The sequence below is a fragment of the Trachemys scripta genome, chromosome 2 (genome assembly GCF_013100865.1).
Source record: "Trachemys scripta elegans isolate TJP31775 chromosome 2, CAS_Tse_1.0, whole genome shotgun sequence".
Taxonomy (NCBI): Eukaryota; Metazoa; Chordata; order Testudines; family Emydidae; genus Trachemys; species Trachemys scripta.
Window position 1 is genome coordinate 227812813 of NC_048299.1, and position 20148 is coordinate 227832960.

The 20148-nt window shown below is 40.7% G+C and overlaps 1 protein-coding gene across 19 annotated transcripts in view; it reads right to left on the reverse strand.

Annotated features, from left to right (window-relative positions):
* Positions 1 to 20148, reverse strand: part of STAU2 (staufen double-stranded RNA binding protein 2) — a 218507-nt gene that overhangs the window by 163759 nt on the left and 34600 nt on the right. For all 19 annotated transcript variants that reach the window (XR_004644768.1, XR_004644767.1, XM_034763136.1 and 16 more), the window contains one exon: positions 1516 to 1675. Coding sequence is in view for 17 of the 19 variants with exons in the window: in XM_034763136.1 (XP_034619027.1) it covers positions 1516 to 1675 (160 nt within the window). In the remaining 2 variants the exon portion in view is untranslated. The remainder of the gene's footprint in view (positions 1 to 1515; positions 1676 to 20148) is intronic.

Below are 20148 nucleotides of genomic sequence, written 5' to 3' on the forward strand. Positions count from 1 at the left end.
TTAACTAATGAGGGTTAGTAAAATTTTCTCTCACCCACAAAGAAGACTATTCAGAGATTGTTTTGGGAACAGCAATAGGAATAAAAGTTGCATAATTGTTCTTTTTGATAAACAGAATTATTTCACACTTAAATGGTAGCTTAAAACAAAAAACTCCAGGTATTTTTAGCTATTTTTTTTAAATTATTGCTCTGCACAGGATCTCAATAGGTACTGTCAAAAAGGGAGTGCACTGAGGGATTTTGTGTCTTCCAAGTATGTGTGTTCTGGTTCAAGTCACTTGGCAATTTTGTTGTTATAAAGCTTTTCATTTGCAAAGTTACCTGTGAGATGGTTCTAATTATTTATTTATTTTGCTTAAATATTCTTTAAAAATGTGTTAGAATATTTTCATTTCTAAAGCAATGCAAATATTGATCCTTACAAATGCAACACTGAAGAAAGCTAATGAACCACCCAGGGTCTAACAGGCTGAAAACCTAAAACCATCTGACAGCTGTTCGATAGCCTATTTAAAGTGAGTCAGTGATTTCAGTGAGGTTCCTGATGCACAAACATTCACTTCAAAAATACACATCACCATTTGGCAACCTTGCTTTTTTATTCTGAAAAATATCAGAATATAATAACAAATTCTTGGGACAGGGACCAGTCTTTTTCATAGTCTGTAGAACACGTTCATGGCACTATATACATTTACTAATAATAATTCATTCTCAGTGAGGCCATGGATTAAATAGGTATTGGATGCACTTTTGGGGATGACCACAAAACTTTCTATTTGTTTCTTAACAACCCTTAACAATCTTTCCATTTTACCTTAGAAGAATTTATGCGTTGTCACAACTTAAGTCTATTCAATAGTTTGTTCCTTACCACTTCCTTCAGCAATAGGCATGTGGAGCTAGATAAACTGACTTTTGACAATAATCACCTGGTTTCTATATTGTTCAGCTGCTACCAGATTTACTATGGTTATTAGGAAAAGTAACCAGCTAGTGAATTCAACACTATAAAAATTGAAAACTGAAAAATAAGCTGAGAGAGTTAGCTTAACAGAACCATGATACCAGAGTCCTGTCCATTTCTCAGAAGTTTGTGGATTCTAGGAAACCAAGCCCACCATTGAATCCACCTACTAGCTCTCTCTCTCTCCAATCACCAATGATTACACCTATTCCCCTTCTTCTCTCAGCTTCTAGACTTTAAAACTTTATTAGTGTTTCATCAGATGTATAACAAGAACCTTCCTATTCTCATCACTTGCTTTTTAACCTATTTTAAAGCAGTTTTCATTCAGACTGAAATTACATCCTGTTTCTAATATTTTAAAATAATGTAAAATATGTTCTGTGCATGTAAACACTTCTGAGAGATGGCTGCTTGAGAGAGAATTCTGAAACAAATCCACTGAGCTGTTTTTTTCTACAACCTTTTAATGACATGAGCATCCAAATGCGGGATTTGAGTACCAAAGTTTGACAATGAGGCTCAGTAAGTTTTTAAATCACAAACCTGAGGTAATTTTTCTGGGATAGGTTCATTCTGGAGAGCTTGAAGGGCCTTCATTGCAGCATTGTGTCTAGCAGCTTGACGAGTCTTTCCTTCACCAAAAAACTCACTGTTGCCAACAGTCAATTGGACATAAAAAATCTTAGGCACTGGGCAGTGATACCTATGAAGTAATAAACAACAAGTTAATTCCTTGTTATGGGTTAAAACACGCAACACAATTTATGAAAATATCATGTGAATTTTATTTATGGTACAGTAATAACTAAAATAGACAATATGCCTTTTTGGTCCCAGTAAAGGATATATGAGCAAAATATATTATGCATTTCTTGGCCAGCCCACGAACAATCCCAGAAGAATGTTGGGAGCAGTAGTTGTTGGGGCTGATGAGAGTTGGAGGCTCCAGTCCAAAGTGTGGTGGGCTACATAAAAGTAGCTCCCTTCCCTCACAAGAATAAAGAGATATGAAAGAAGCAGGATCATTGGGTCTATCCAATAAGGGCCCTGAAAGGTGCATGGGTAGCTTCAGGTATTAGAGAAGCTATAGAGAGAGCTGGAAGGCTGGAAAAGAAAACTTGGGACGGGAGCATTGACATTGAGTATACTTATTACGGAGATCACAGAGAAGGTGAAGAAATCTAAGAAGTGAAGGAAGAGGTTGTGGGTAAGGATGCATGAAGAGGTTGGGATTTGGACAGGATACTTCTTTTTGGAGCTCAAGATCAGAGCTTCTTGCAGAGGATGGGAAGAAACTCTTCTCATTACCATAGTATCTGAGTGTTTCCCACATACTAAATCTAGAAATAATAAGCACCGTCTCTTTCTTCCTTTTCGGCCTGTAGGAGAACTACCTTACTTGGTTCACAGGGTTTGTTTGTGGGTGTATATGGATGTGTTTGAGAAGATATTGCGGGAAAACTAAGATAAAGTAAATAAATGTATATATATATATATATAGTATCCCAAACTTTTCCACTGTTGTACCTTTATTCACAATGACCCCACACTTCTACATTCAGAGCAGAGAAGGAAAGAGATAGTACAGAGATAGGTGCCAATATAAGAACACAGATAGCTAAATGGATAAATAGATCTGTAGGCTCTACAGGAATAAGGCTAGAGCTAGTGAAAAGCTCTGTTGAATCCTAGTGATTCAGTACATTAGATGAAGATAATTAAACAGCTCTTAGTCATAATCTCTTTAAGGAAAAATGAATTTAAAACTAATGATATGGGTTCTTTTTATACACAATTGTGAATTGCCTCATGCTAGAGACTTGGAGGTCCCTCCTCAGATAATGGATCTTCTTCTAAAACTCTGGACATTCCTTTCATGAAAAAATTAACATATCAGAATTGATTTATGTGCTGAGTATATGATACCTTTAAATAGTTGACTGAGAAGGTGAAATAGTTTGGCCACAACCCAGGCACATCACAACAAAGCTAATATAATTCAAAATCAGGGTGAACTACTTTCTTTTTTTCCTTCTCTTATTTCTCTTAAAATACATAGTAACCTTATATCCATGTGAGAATTATAGCCAATCCTTATTAAGATATGTTCTCCCTTATTATTATCTTAGTCTATACTGACTTATGAAGATGATGATTCTATCTATCTGTGTCAAGATTTTTGGATTTCTCTATAATAATTAAACAAAAGGTTGGTTGAAGTCTCTCTTTGAGATAGTGGACTGCAAATACAGATGGGTCTGAATCAACACCCAAATCTCAATTTTCCCGAGCTTTGTGGTTAGTTCTAATATACCTATAATGTGCAGAACCAAAACACTAGATCCAAATATGCCCAATGTTTTACATCTCAGGCCCATCTCCAATTGTAGTTACACTTTGGGGAATGCTAATTTATTTTTATCGTTTTCTGAAGGTGCCTGTCTTCTCTGATGCATGATTTACACTTTCACGTAGTGTTGGGACCTATTAGGGTTTAATACTGCTATTGCTCTACTATTATTTTGTCTTATTTTTCTTCACAGATTGTAACTCCCTCACATACTAGCCCAACTAAACTTTTTTGGGGGTGGGGGGGGGAGGGTAGGAGAAGGACCAATGAGATCTGTAAGCAATTACTATTAAAATGATCATTCTATATTTTTAAAAAAGAAATGAGACAAGACAAGTAAAAACTTAGACAAAAAAAACCACTACAATTACCTGTTCAATATTACATTAACAATTTTCTATTGTTCAATTTATTTTATTCAGTAGATAATATTGTTTATAGGGAATATTTAAAATAATAATTTGACCTAGAAGAATGTTATGGTGTTAAGAGTTATGAAGTGGCTCTCTGACACAAAACAGTGCATCTTACCTATCCAAAGTGTGCATCTATGAGAACTGCCAATGACCAGTGGAAAAAATAAGGCACTACCCCACAAACCTCCCTCACAGCTGATATAGTATTGTCTGCCAGTGGATCTGCCCATGTGATTGCTTTAATGGTGTTTGCATGATGTACAGTTCAACATAAGGCAGGATAAATGCTGCCATTTGCAAAGGGGAACATGCAATTCAGAGCAGTAGTTTCCTGACTCCTCACCCCACTGCTGGGCAATACCCCTTGTCTCCTACACTTCCCTTCAAACAAGGAGTTAGTGTGGCAGGTAAACACTACATATCATAGTCTCCCATGACCCCTTTTATGCGTAATTAAAAAGATTTCACTCTCCTACATGCCACATGACAGTGGGGAGTACATAACCCTTAGTTCACTTTGTAGACTCAGGTCCCACAAAATGCCCTTTTTTTTAAAAAAAAGTGTGTGTTTAGGGAGCTATTTATGAGATAATGGAGAAAAGTGATAGTCAGCCTGGGGCTCTAGAGCCTCATGCAGCTCTTTGGCATTGGCAAAGTGATTAACTTTTACATGGTTTTGATTAAGATCCTCTTACTCTGCTTGGTCTCAAACAGAATGAGCAGAGCACTGATAACATGAACATTGCCAGGAACATGTCAAGCAGCACATGAAGCTCTAAGGAACTGGATTAAAGCTGCCAGGCCTCTGCACAGCCTAGAAAAGGGTGAGTAGAGAGAGAGGAGAAACACTCCAAATTTCCAACAAGCAGGAGAGATGGGGGAAGAGAGAACGAGACTAGGGAGGAGGACAAATTGTGTCAGTCACCAAGAGTCTTAAAATAATCATGATACAACAGCCTTAAGGTGCGCTGTGATGTTTACATTGTCTTTAACATGTGATGGTGCTACGTTACAAACAGAATCACAAAGCCAGCAGCAGAAAGTAACGTTAAAAAGTTGTGCTGAAAGATGTTTTGGCTCCCCACTCTGTTCACAAAGAAGTAAGATTCCCTTACACTTCAAGTCTGAATAATCTTGTTACAAAGGACAGAAAAACATCAACTGCTAGTACAATGATTTGGGGTTTTTTGCATCACCACAGTGTTAACAGGTGTATATTTTCTGTTCCCAAGCTGTGCTCCATGGAGTATTCCCAGGCACTCCATGGATCTGCTTCTGTCACAGTGGTGAAGCAGTCAGTCTTCAGACAGTAACACTTCCTATTATATTTCAAAAGACAAGGTGGATGAGGTAATATCTTCTGTTGGCAAGAGAGCTCTTCTTCAGGTCTAGGAAATGTACTCAGAGTGTCACAGCTAAATACAGGGAGGAACAGATTGTTTAGCATAAGTAGTTAACACATAGTTTAAGAGTAGCAGCCGTGTTAGTCTGTATCCGCAAAAAGAAGAACAGGAGTACTTGTGGCACCTTAGAGACTAACAAATTTGTTAGTCTCTAAGGTGCCACAAGTACTCCTGTTCTTCTTTTTGCACATAGTTTAAGGGACCATTCAAGGTGAAGTGGCCTGTCAACACCTTTCCAGTCACACGAGCGGGGGAGGGTGAAGGAGTCATCACTCTCAAATGAATTCATACAGAAAAATGATAAGAGACAAAAAAAATCTGTATCACCTATGGGTGACCACTTTTCACAATGCAACTGCTCTCTACCTGGCCTTTCAGACCTCATCCTCAAAGGAAACCTGCACAACACCCTCAAAAGCTGAGCCTCCGAGCCATGGGCAGCAGATATCAGACAGGGGAAGGCTATGCTCCGCCCCCAAGTCTCCTCCTGCCTGCTTCCAGTTCCCTTCTTGCTCTTCTGTGGCTGAGAGGCTAGGGGGCAGGCAGGCTGGGGCTGGTGTGCACAAGGCCCGGGGCTGAGACTGCCTCTCCGCCCCTCTGCTGGGACCATGCCACCCACCCAGCACGTTGGGGCTGGGGACGCTCCGCCCAGCCGGCGCACTGGGGCTTGGGGTGCACGGGGGGTTCGGCAGCTGCGGGGGAGGAGGGATGTGCTCTGGTCTCAAGCAGGGGAGGAAGGGTGAAAAGGGAGGGGCGGGGCCTCAGCCAGAGGGAGAGGGGCCTGGGGCTAACCTCCCCCAACGACATGTTCACCCACTGCCCATGCTGGGAGCTTACATTCATAACTTTTCTGGATACTAAAAATCATTGCCTGAATTTGTTCCACTTTGTATTTAGCTGTGACATTCTGTGTATGTCTACTCAACAATTAAACACCTGTGGCTAGGCCATGTCAGCTGACTCAGGCTGCAGGGCTGTAAGGCTGTGATGTAGACATTCAGGCTCAGGCTGGAGCCTGAGCTCTGGGACCCTGTGAGGTAGGAGGTTCCCAGGGCTTGGGCTGGAGCCCAAGCCCAACTGTCTACAGCACAATTGTACAGTCCCATAGCCCGAGCCCCATAAGTCCGAGTCAGCTGATATGAGCCAACCAAGGGCGTTTAATTGCTGTGTAGACATACCCTCTGAGTACATTTCCCAGACCTGAAGAAGAGCTCTATATAAGCTTGAAAATTTGTCTCTCTCACCAACAGAAGTTAGTCCAGTAAAAGATATTACTTCACCCACCTTGTCTCTCTAAAACCATGAGACCAAAACTACACATCTCTACAACAACACCTCATATTAGACTTCAAATCCAGATTTTTGGAGTTTCTGGAAGCGTTTTCAACTAGCTAAACTTAAAAGAATAAGCACCTATCTGTAGTCTGCATGGCTGCTTCTTATTTCCCTTCATCGAGTTTTTCTTTCATGAAAATTCAACCCTAATCGGATTTCCAGACAACACAAAGTGAATGAGACAGAACTAAATTACAGTGACCTGCAGAGAACATCGGGGGCTTCTGATAATACTGGGAGATTCAGCACTGAAAACAAGTTCTATATGCACTGAGAAGACATAAATACAATAGCAACAGAATGAAAGGATTTCACAAGCAGCCACATACTGAATCAAGTTATTTTCATCTTTGACTCCTTGATGCTGTCCTAATATTACCTTTATGAATAATTAAGAACCAAAAGGAATGTGCTTATAGTACAAGGAAATGAGAGGTTTGGAATCCATGAGACAATGTCTAGTTTAAGTGGACTGCAACCTAAAAACATTTGACTACTACAGTTCTAATAAATTTGGTAAGTCCTACCAGCCTACCATCAGGGCAGGAAACTACAGATAACAACATATTGCAAAGCAGTTTTTCGTTATTTCCTGTAAATTTAATAGAATCAGAAAGGCCCTCCCCAGAAGAGGAGGCTACTTTGTAGCTAAGAATGGACAATCGGAAATTGGAAATTTGCTCCTTAACTGTGACCTTGTATGCCAAGTTTCAGCAATGTACAAATGTTTACAGCTAGTTATAAACCCTGAAAATAGGGGTTCATAACAGAAATGCTGACAGACTCTTAACTAGGTTGGTGTGAGCGGGCGCCACTATAATTAAATAAATCACCAAGGTCTGTTGACAATTACAAAACTCATTTTGGTTTGCCACAGAGACAAACAAAATTTCTGTTCATTATAATTTTACTGGAATATGATGTCATAACATATAAGCATACTGAAACAATCTGGTGATCTTCTGGCCAAAATATTAATTGCATACTAAAGAGCCCTTGGGGCCTCTTCCTTTTTGGCCATCAAATCCACATACACAAAAACAAATAAAGTATTACTATATGTTGATATTACAGTATAATACATTTTGCATTTCCTGTATTTTTGTGGATTTCCAATGGCATAAATGTTTCGGAAATGGTAAATTTCTTTACATTATCATTGGAAAAAATAAGTACAATCTGAAGCTCAATGAGATTGGAAAGTCTGCTTAATTTATTCCCCATTTGACTAAGCAGTGATCCCTGCAATATTTTTCCTTCCAGACACTTTTCCAACTCCTTTTAAAAACTATTTATGCTATGTATTCTTACTGCTTCCCTTAATCATTCATCCTATTGTAACTCTGTGTAAATAACTTCTGCCAACACTGTCCAATTCTTACTTAGGTTCCTTGTTCTTGTATTTCACGTCCTTGTTCTTGCATCTGTCCTCTCTATACCCATCAAAAATATATATGGCTCAATGATGTTCTCTCAATATTAATGGCTAATATATTCTCCTCCTATGTAAAGAGAAAGAAATAAGCCCTATTACTACTCAGCTCCGGAAGAACAGAGGTAAGTGGCATACTCTTCCCCATTCCATATACATAGATACAGAAACAAAGGATAGTGGTCAGCAAATAGGGCCACTGAAACATGTGAAGATCCAGAAACCTATAGGAAATCAATTCTGCAGATCTGAGCTGCCCATTGCCAGGGCCTTTCCCTCCAGGCTTCTCTCTAGCCTCTCCTTCCCTGTGTCCACATAGCCAAGCTGGTAGCCATGTGATATTCGCTGCCCAGGCTACTGTTACATTCTGTAACCCTTACAAATGCGAGAATAGTGCCATAGAGAATTCAGGGGAGTCAGAGCAGCATTAACTGTACAGAATTTTTTCTCCATAACATTTGAAGTTCCTCTGGGGAGCAAGTTGTTTAGTGCAGGTGTTCTGTGGCCATGCCCCATTTTTCTAAGCAACCCATTAGCCACATGGATCTCTTGCAGATGTGAGTGAAGAAGGATAACATCCAGTGTAGCCACATTCCTCTCTTCATAGCCCTCCTTATGGTTATTTCCACAGGTTTACTCCCACACATGGGAGCAAAGGGGCCCTCTTTCCCAAATACAGACCTATTCTGTTTAACGTCATTAGAGAATTAAAATCCACTAACTCTGGCATCCTCTTCTGGATGATCTATTTCTACAATATCATTTTTACAGTAAAACAAGGAAGACACACCACTGTATTCCACATATAGCCTTGCTCATCCATTACTGAGTGGAAAGGTAATTCTCTGAAATTCACATTCAATAGTTTTGTTTATACAGCACAGAACTGTTTTCTCTTTTCCTAATGTTGACTTCCCCTACACCACATATACAGAATTACAGAACTATATGAATCATCTCTACTCATCCCAGATTACTCTCTCCTTTCAAGGCCAGACTGAAAATTAAAACTTTAAGAATTTATAATCACCAGTGTGTTATCAATTCTGTTTTTTACGCCTAGTTCTTCTACCATAATCAGCCTGTGAAATCTGTATTTTGATCTGATCCTGGGAAACCCACAAGTAACAGAATACCTATGCCAAAAGTTAAAAACAATAATTGTGATGCTCAAGTATGTGAACATATAGAGATTTAAAGTTACCTTCATTAAGGAAGCTTTCAAAATAGGCAGAAAAAACAACATAAGACCCTTCAAATTTTCAGAAGCTTTGAAAAAAGTCACCTGAGTATGCAGAAATTATTAAGGAAATACTAAGTATTTTTAAATCAAATTCTGCACAGAATATGCATTTTAAAAACTGTCCTCAAATATTTGTTATCCACAGTTTAAGTAACCACTTGACCTGACTCTGTCTCTCAGCTTTTCAAAAACTGGCTTCCGGTTTTCCAGTCACAATTCTGCACTTTCAAAAAATCTGCACCCATATTCCTATGTTCGCAGTGAACTGGAGGTTCAAATATTAGCTTTTAGGCATCTAATTAAATCCATCATTTGCACTCACAAATCTGGGAGACAATTAATAGGGGCAAATCAGGTAATTTGACATCTAACTACCAATACTTGGTGTCTGCTTTTAACTGTGTGCAGAAAACTGTGGGCAGAGGCCAGAACCTCAGCTGGTGTATACAGGTGTAATTCCACTTACTGCAGTACAGCTAAACTGATTTACAACAGCTGAGGATCTGGCTGATATTTTTGGTGGGCACAATCTGCACTTACTAAAAGGAAAAAGGCTGAAAATCTATGTCCCTCTATGTCCCTTAACTATGAATTGTGTTAAAAGCAAAACAATTTTCTGAAAATTAGATAAGTATTTAATTGCTATATCAGAATGTAATGAATATATAAAAACTAGAGAATTATTATTTAATTTATAATCACACTTTTCCAATGAGGAAAAGCTAAGTAATAAACAAATGAGGCATTATTTAGTGGGGAATCATGGAATATCAGGGTTGGAAGGGACCTCAGGTCATCATCTAGTCCAACCCCCTGCTCAAAGCAGGACCAATCCCCAGACAGATTTTTTCCCCAGATCCCTAAATGGTCCCCTCAGGGACTGAACTCACAACCCTGGGTTTAGCAGGCCAATGCTCAAACCACTGAGCTATCTCTCCTGCAATCTTTCAAGTGATGTTGGTAACAAACAGACAACAACATTATCATGCACATATAACAAATTGTGTGACACAGACACTGGACTGAAATGAAATTTTAATACTGCATATTGCCATTCATCATTTCTCTGCTAGCAAAGATAAAACATTTAGATAGGCAATGAGCAAAGGCCAACTCATCAGAGCTATCACCAGGACCAACAGAAAATCATGGACAGTAAGAGTCGAATACTTTAAAAAACGCACATTACGTTCATGGATAATACAATGTTCATGTTGTGCCAGTTTCCTTGCATTGACTATTCACTGTTGAAATGCATATTAAGTCCAGAATCCTGCCCTCCATCTCCCTCCAGAAGCTGATTCAGCACACTGAAACTGAATGCATGCTTAACTCAGAAACTGCACTTTTCAAAGTGGCAGTAATGGCTCCATCCCTGCCTGGATACTATTTAAAAAACACAGAAAAATAGAGCAAGCAGGAGGGGATGGAGGAGATGAAAAAGTAACAAGATGAAGTAAAAAGGAAGAGAACAAGGGAAAACAGCAAATTATGAAGGAGAGCTTCTGATGCACTGATGAAAGAGTGGCATGTAAGCAGAAAACTTCGAACAAAATATAGGCATTCCCTATTTAAAAGTTACCTATCCTCCCACATTCTCCTGGTCTAAACTTGGTTTTATTCTAATAGTTGATTGGGAATCTTCTTGTTTTATGTCCCAACACCTACATGTCACTTCTGAGTTTCCTTCAAACTTGTTAAATATTTTTCTCCTTACTTTCTCTTTTATGCTTGTCTCACTGCAAGCTTCAGCTGCTTTTTCTGAGAAGGCCCCACCTACACTAAAATTATAACCGAGGCAGGGGAACACGGACAATAGAATTGTCCCCTCACTCAGTTACAAATAGTTAAAAGTTGTAAGTGTGTCCCCATAACAAGGCTAATATCATGGACATTCCCAGGCAGGAATCCCCACTACCCACGTCACAGATACTAAGGATAGCTGCTCTGTCTCTCCTGCCATGTAGAGAAAAGACTCAATAGCTAGGAAAGCAGGCAACACATCTTTACAGTCCCAACACCCAAAACGATTTAGGAAGGATAGGGAAGGATACTTGTGCTGAGAGAAGGTGTATGTGTTGAGAGGAAGTTAGAAGAGTGGCTGAGGTCATTTTGTGAAGTACGGAGGAGGAGGATGTACTGTATGATGGAGAGTTGTGGGCAGGAAGCACTTTGACTAGGAAGGGGAATTTAGCAGATTAAGGGTCAAATTCTCAATGGCATGCAGCTTGTTTGACACAGCTGAGGTGGGAGGCAAAAGTGGTTCTAAACTACCTTTCCATCACCCCAAGTCCTGCGGGCAATCAGGGGCTAAATTAGCCCCTGTCTCAAATTTGAGCAGCCTCAGACCTGGTCTAATTTACAGCATCTGAGCATCTAAGCATCCCTTAGGGACCATTCTGCAGATTCACTCTATTCATGCCTCCTCCTGTTCCTGACATGGCTTTTCCCTGCCCCTTATGCCAGATGGAATCATCTTTAACTACCTATCTAATGCAGAGCGAAGGCTTTAAACATGCTACCTTACCATCCACAGTGGGTTACAATCAATGAGTGTGGGAGTGCTAGAAGAAACTGGTAAGCAGTATGTTGAAGTGTGAGAACTGAAGGGGATAAGGGGGCTAGAGAGGACAAAGTTGCAATAGTAAAGGCAGGAGATGATCAGAACATAGACTAAGGTTTTAGGGAAAAGAACCAACAGAAATTAGCAACGGCAATATGAGGGAAAAAACAGAGAGAGAGAGAGAGAGAGAGAAGAACAAGGTTGCCTGTCTGGTTCCTGCTCTGGTATTTATTTGAGCATATTGCCTTAGTTTACTTTTGTTAAGGTGCCTATAAACCAGAGGCACCTAGAAATTAAAAATTATTTTTAAATAATCTTTGCATGAGATTTTAAAATGCAGGACTCCTCTTCCATTGAAAGAAATGTATTAATGTGAACAGGCATTGAAGTTACAAAATTCTGCCTCTAAAACCATCTTTACCAACAATAAATGTTTGTTTCTATGGATCTAAAAGGGAAGAATGAGAGTGAGTGATAGAGAACTTGAAGAATAAGTATTTCTGCAAGGGCACAGAATTCTTATATCCAGTGGCGAGCTGGAGCCAGTTCGCGGGAACCGGTTGTTAAATTTAGAAGCCCTTTTAGAATCGGTTGTCCTGCATGGGACAACTGGTTCCAAAAGGGCATTTAAATTTAACAAGCGATCCCCTCCGCGGCCCCAGCTCACCTCAGCTCTGCCTCCTCCCCCTGCTTCCCGCGAATCAGCTGTTCACACGGGAAGCCTGGGAGGACTGAGAAGCAAGCAGGCTTCCCGCTCAGGCCCAGGAAGACAGAGCTAGGGTGGGGGGGGGCAGAGGAGGTGAGCGAGGAGGGCCATGGGCTCGGGCCGGTCTCCAGCCCTGTCCGGCTTCGGTCGCATCCCTGCCCGGCCCCTTGTCCCTAGCCGCTCGGTTCCTGCCACGGCCCTCCCAGGCTGTAGCAAAAACTATATTACACAGGGGGTATCTCTAGTTAGGGTAAGCCTTTTGCAGAACATCTTTCTGCCAAGGTTTGCCACACCCACCTGGGGAAGTAGCAGGCTCCTGTTTTCATCAATAACTAAAGAAATCACAGACCTCAAGGGTGCAAGTGAATTAATAAAGCCATGCCTCATGGTTGAAGATCATAGAATCATAGAGTTAGAAGGGACCGCAAGGGTCATCTAGTCTAACCCACAGCCAAGATGCAGGATTTGTTGTGTCTAAACTGTCCAAGACAGATGACTATTCAGCCTCTTTTTGAAAATCTCCAGTGAAGGAGCTTTCACAACCTCCCTAGGCAGTCTGTTCCATTGTCCTTACAGTTAGGAAGTTTTTCCTGAGATTTAAAGATGACTGAATTCACATTACAGCATCTAAATGAAATATATATATCCACCTGGCGAGGCCTGGTGAATATGAGGATAGTCTGCCACATATCAACCTGCCAAAACTTTCTACATTGGCGGACTCCCTCTCAGCCCAAGAAATTGCTATACCTTCAAGAGAATAAGCCTTAATTCCCCACAGGACAAGGAAGGCCCTTTGTTTTGTAGGCTTCTCCAGTACAAGAGCAGATACTGTATCCTGTTCTGGTCACACTATCTCAAAAAAGGTATCACAGAAACAGAAAAGTAATGAAAATTATCAGTGCATGGGAAGTCTTCCATATGAAGAGAGGATATTGGACCAGGTTAACTACTGGTCTGATCCTAACTCAGCATTGCACATAAAACTGAAATATCCAGCCAAGCATCAAGTTTCCTTTTATACTTAGTTGAAAATTGAAATTCAGGAACAATTCTGAATCTTGGTCTATGCAGGGCCGGCTCCAGCTTTTTTGCCACCCCAAGTGGCGAAGGGGGGGGGGGGAGCCGCGATCAGTGGCACTTCGGCGGCTGCTCTACCGCTCCGCTTCATTCTTCGGCGGCAATTCGGCGACCAGTCCTTCCCTCCAAGAGGGACTGAGGACCCGCCGCCGAATTGCCGCCAAAGCCCGGACATGCCACCCCCTTCCATGGGCCGCCCCAAGCACCAGCTTGCTGCGCTGGTGCCTGGAGCCAGCCCTAGGTCTATGGGTAGGTCACAGTTATGAGGAAGTGGATCAATGATAATTAATTTCCTCCAAAATCAAAACAACAAAACCAATTATTCAGCATTAAAACACAGAAGAGAATGAGTTGTTTCCTTCTGGGTTTCTTCTCTACTGGCTCGCCAAATTCTCAAAAACAAGATCCCACCCAAGATGAATAAAATCCATTGTGCTCCTTTTTATAATCCAGTATGAAACTGTTTGTCAGAGCTGTCCTTACACAATTTTCTATTATTTTTATTAAGTTGTGAATCAACTGAGGTATTATTTAATTCATAGATGCAGAATTAAAATTTTACGAGGCTACAAGATACCTTCATTCTAAATAAAGGAAAACAAATTGTAAGTGCGTTAAAAAGAAAAGCCATTCTAGAGTCTTAAACTTCTGCCAAAGAACTTGTGCTTAAAAAGAATCTGCATGTCCATTTCTTACATAGCCAGTTTAACAATAATGGAAGTGAATGCAATTTTGTGAAGTACACCAATAATAAATTAGAATTTATCAGCTTCACTTGAGCATTACATTTACTTCTGAAAAGTGTTCAGTTAGAGTGATGGCTTGCACAGCATTAATTCTGAAAATCTCGCTGATTCCAGCTGTTAGGTTCAATTTAGGTACTGCATCTGCAGCCCTATTTGCTTATAGCCAGTTTTTATTTCTGAATTCATTATTTAATTTGTTTTTAGGGATTGGATTAATTTTGAAAACTGCATGCAGGTATGAAGTAAAAACAAAATCGCTCAGCAATCTGCATGAGGCAAAAATAGGGCAATAAAAAGATATGAAGTGTTATGTTTATCAAAATGCTTCTATGTCTGAAAGAGTGAGGTCTGCCATTCCTGGCACATTATTTAGGTACTTTTGGAAGAAAGAAATCTGTTCAGTATGGCTTGAGAGAGAAAAAGTGAAGTGAAAAACAACAGTCAAAATCAAGAAGAGAGTAGGCTACAGTGCAAAATGTTATTAGCCGTTGGAGAAGCATTTTTATCCATCAACCAAAGAACTAGGAAACAATGAAAACGGTCCCCAATTGCAACTTATTCTTGAGTACAAAATAGCATAAGCAACGTCAACAACATAACAAGAATATTCCCTACAGAAGATGAGGGCAATAGAAAAAGTCAAGTCTACAGTGCTGAAAGGGTGAAGGGGAAGGTAAATATAATGAAAAGAAAATGCTCCCTTCTATGACACAAAAGTGGAATAAAAGAAAAAATGATAATGAAACTGTGATGTGCACTGTATATTTAAAAGCTAAAGCAGACATTTAGAACACAAACATCTCAGGCTCTTATCTACTTGAGCTCATACAATTTCCCATGAACTGTATTACTCACTAATCTTTACAAGCATGCAGACTGGGTTACTGAGAATGTCTTCCAAATACTCATTACAGTAAAAGAACATAAACAATGTTGCATATCTCACTGCAGTATCATTTTCTTCCTACATAAGAAATTCACATTGAAAAACCATGGTACTTGCCAACATGGTGACTAAGTAAATTAAAGGATGAAGTGCCTCACTCATTTAATTCCATATGTTTACTCTGTTAATGTTACATGTAGAAATTATGTATCAGAGGGGTAGCCGTGTTAGTCTGAATCTGTAAAAAGCAACAGAGGGTCCTGTGGCACCTTTAAGACTAACAGAAGTATTGGGAGCATAAGCTTTCGTGGGTAAGAACCTCACTTCTTCAGATGCAAGACTGAAGAAGTGAGGTTCTTACCCACGAAAGCTTATGCTCCCAATACTTCTGTTAGTCTCAAAGGTGCCACAGGACCCTCTGTTGCTTTTTATGTAGAAATTAGTTCAATTGTATGACTTAACAGAAAATTATTTACATTATAACTGAAGTAGATAAAGTAAAAAGAGGAAAGTTTAAGACAAGTTTTTCCTGCTCATCAGCCAAATGTAAGTTTATATAACTAAAATACACTGGGGTAAATTTTGTTCCCACTTACAGGAATGCAAGCCTACTGATTTCAAGTTCCATTAATGCGAATGAGAGAAGAGTTTGGCACATCATCTTCTACTTAGTAGCCTAAAGACTGTAACTTGCACTGCATTGTACCTCCACAACCAATACAACCCAACATCAGTTCTTGCCCTGAATATCTTACTGATTATATCATGAAGAGAGGTTCATAACACTGAGATACAGCCAGTCCTGTCCATGTGAAGTAGAGAGCATCTCATGATGTCCAGCACTGATTCCACCACCATGTTAAAAAGTAATACTGATGGGCTCCAAAGGAAGACTTCACTTCTACTTAAAAGAAATTAGTTGCCATTGTTGCACACCTGAAAGGGCACAGAGGAAGGAAAGCTGGAAGGATAATAGTAGAGTCCCTCTGTGCTCGGATTCTTTTCTATACAGAAATTTAAAAAAGGTGGTAATTCCTATGGCTTTTCATGTACAGTAGATAAAAACAAAATTCTAATTTCTACTTCAATCCTTACAATTTTCAAATTCTAGTAGGCATAGGTCTGGAAGATAATATGAAATTGTTGCTGATAACATTTGGAGATGACACACACACATTACTGGAGTGGCAAATGATGACAAGAACAGGCCACTTCTACAGAGCAATCTGGATCATTTGATAAACCAGGCACAATGCAACAATGCGATTTAGTACAGCCATATGCCAGGTTATATATCTGGGAACAAAGAATGCAGGGCATAATTCTAGGATAATCAGGGACTATATCCTGAAAAGCATGGTGGAGAACAATAACAAAGCTTAACAATAGCTCCCAGTGCCATACTGTGTCTAAAAGGGCTAATACAATCCTTGGTTGAAGAAACAGGGCACTATTGAGTAGGCGTAGAGAGGTATCTTTAATAACATTGCTAATCTTGAATTAGTGCAAGAATTTTTAATGAATCTGTAAACTCAGGGGTTGTACCGTATGACTGGAGAATTGCTAATGTAGTTCCTATCTTTAAGAAAGGGAAAAAAAGTGATTCGGGCAACTACAGGCCTGTTAATTTGACACCTGTAGTATGCAAGGTTTTGGAAAAAATTTTGAAGGAGAAAGTAGTTAAGGACATTGAGGTGAACGGTAATTGGGACAAATTACAACATGGTTTTACAAAAGGTAGATCGTGCCAAACCATCCTAATCTCCTTCTTTGAGAAGGTAACAGATTTTTTAGACAAAGGAAACACAGTGGATCTAATTTACCTCAATTTCAGTAAGGCATTTGATACTGTTCCACATGGGGAATTATTAGCTAAATTGGAAAAGATGGGGATCAACATGAAAACTGAAAGGTGGATAAGGAACTGGTTAAAGGGGAAACAACAACGTACTGAAAGGTGAACTGTCAGGCTGGAGAGAGGTTACTAGTGGAGTTCCTCAGGGATCGGTTTTGGGACCAATCTTATTTTTATTACTGACCCTGGCACAAAAAGTGGGAATGTGCTAATAAAGTTTGCGGATGACACAAAGCTGGGAGGTATTGCCAATACAGAGAAGGACCAGGATATCATACAAAAAGATCTGGATGATCTCGTAAACTGGAGTAATAGTAATAGGATGAAATTTAATAGTGAAAAGTGCAAGGTCATGCATTTAGGGATTAATAACAAGAATTATTGTTATAAGCTGGGGACGCATCAGTTGGAAGTAACAGAGGAGGAGAAGGACCTTGGAGTATTGGTTGATCACAGGATGACCATGAGCCGCCAATGTGATATGGCCATGAAAAAAGCTAATGCGGTCTTGGGATGCATCAGGCGAGGTATTTCCAGTAGAGATAACGAGGTGTTAGTACCATTATACAAAGCACTGGTGAGACCTCATCTGGAATACTGTGTGCAGTTCTGGTCTCCCATGTTTAAGAAGGATGAATTCAAACTGGAACAGGTGCAGAGAAGGGCTAGTAGGATGATCTGAGGAATGGAAAACCTGTCTTATGAAAGGAAACTCAAAGAGCTTGGCTTGTTTAGCCTAACCAAAAGAAGGCTGAGGGGAGATATGATTGCTCTCTACAAATATATTAGAGGAATAAATACCAGGGAGGGAGAGGAATTATTTAAGCTCAGCACCAATGTGGACACAAGAACAAATGGATATAAACTGGCCATCAGGAAGTTTAGACTTGAAATTAAACGACGGTTTCTAACCATCAGAGTGAAGTTCTGGAACAGCCTTCCAAGGGGAGTAGTGGGAGCAAAAGACATATCTGGCTTCAAGACTAAGCTTGATAAGCTTATGGAGGGGATGGTATAATGAGATTGGTCTTTGACTATTAGCGGTAAATATGCCCAATGGCTTGTGATGGGATGTTAGATGGGGTGGGATCCGAGTTACTACAGAGAATTCTTTTCTGGGTGTCTGGCTGGTGAGCCTTGCCCACATGCTCAGGGTTTAGCTGACTGCCATATATGGGGGTCAGGAAAGAATTTTCCTCCAGGGCAGATTGGCAGAGGCCCTGGGGGTTTTTCACCTTCCTCTGCAGTGTGGGGCATGGGTCACTTGCTGGAAGATTCTCTGCACCTTGAAGTCTTTAAACCATGATTTGAGGACTTCAATGGCTCAGACACAGGTTTGATACAGGAGTGGGTGGGTGAGATTCTGTAGCCTGCGTTGTGCAGGAGGTCAAACTAGATGATCATAATGGTCCCCGATGACCTTTTGGGGTCCCTTCCAGTTCTATGAGATAGGTATATCTCCATATATGATTCTATGATTTAATGTTGCCCTACTGGAATCCACCCCATTCAGCAACTCTCTCCCTTCTGTTTCACCTATATTGTAGCCAGGCCAGATCCATGCTCTCCGGCATTAGTTTTAAAAAAACAACAACACGGGATTTGTCATAGCAAAGAGACTCAACCAAGATTGAGAGAGGTCACTGTCTAGAGCTTAACCTGCTCTTTGGCCACAAAGGCCTGGAAGTCCACAAGATGAAGGGTTACAACTGCAGTTTTGTAAGCTCTTTGATCCAAATGAATCTCAATGCCACAGCTCAGAGCCATGTGCATTCAGCCAGTCTTTGCTCTAGCAACAGCTACCTCAAACTGTCATTTTGGGGGTTGGAAGTGTAGCTAGGAGCATTCTTGGGGAGGAAATACTTTTTCTCAACTGCCTTCAAGAGGGGAGCAGAGGTCTCAGGTATCTTCCCTACCACTTTGAGCAAATCGTCCAAAATAAGGCAGAAGGACACCACACCACAGTCTACTAAATGGGATTTCCTGGCTTGTGTAGCTCTCAGTTGAGAGCCTTGAAGATAACTGAACTGGCACTAATTCAAAGTCAGCCACCTTAGCCTGATTCTTAAGAAACTGAGGGAAAAATCAAATCCCTGCATGTGCAGTTACTCTCCTCTTCAATACAGATATATTTGGCATGATCAGAAGATTCCTATGGCTCATCTGAGTCCAAGTGGCAGCTTTTCCCTCCCTGGTCATGACCCTGCTCTTACATAGGTAACTGATCCTGATGAGTCTACACAAAAGCCTGGATTACTGACAGTGCTTTGAAAGGTGCTGATACTGGCTTCACAGAAACCTTTCGTGCAGGAGGGCTGGGGGCTACCTGAGGCTGTAAAATCTTTCCCTGGGAAACTCTGAAGGATCTTATGGGGGAAGATGTTCAACCCTGGCCCCCTCAAAACGCAGGCCTAATTTACATCCCACCCACTCCCCTGACCTGGATCCTGACTCCACAGAGAGCTCTGTGCAGGATTCTGGGAAGCGGAAGGGACAACGCTGACAAGGCAGTTAACCATACCCCTTCTTCCACACACATTGTTCAACCCCAAGTAACTTGACTTAAAAAGTGGCTTATGTGCACAAGCAGTAATTACAATATAGTTGGAGCTAGTAGTGATCTCTATATTTAGGCTGCATAACACTTCCTACTAAAGATCCTTACAACCTTTCTGTTAGAAGCTCTAACACTTCCACTCTTTGCAGCAGACCTTTGAAATTCAGCAGAGGCAAAGCCCTGAAGTTAGAGACATGCCTTTTGCTTTTCCCATGAAATGCCATTCAGGTTTTTCTGAATTACAAACCGTTAAACACTGCCTTTCTCTTGCTTACATCCCTCTGGAAAATTTTGGCAGCCTGTCGACATAAGAACTCAACTTTAACATTCTAAAGCTGGTCCCATGCAACTACCAGAGCAGCAGCAGCTCTAGTAGCAACAGCACTGCACTGGGAATGCCTGGATACCACCAGAGCAGCTGCAGCAACAAGGGAGATAGCCGGACAAGGTTTCCCTCATAACACCCAACTGGCACAAGGATTCAGTGTCCCATTCCCCCTAACCAGTTTTGGGGGCACCACATGGCACAGGAACCCCCCACTTCCCTGTGTGTAGTGGGGGGAGAGAGATTGACTACCTTCCAGATATAGTACATGGCACCAGC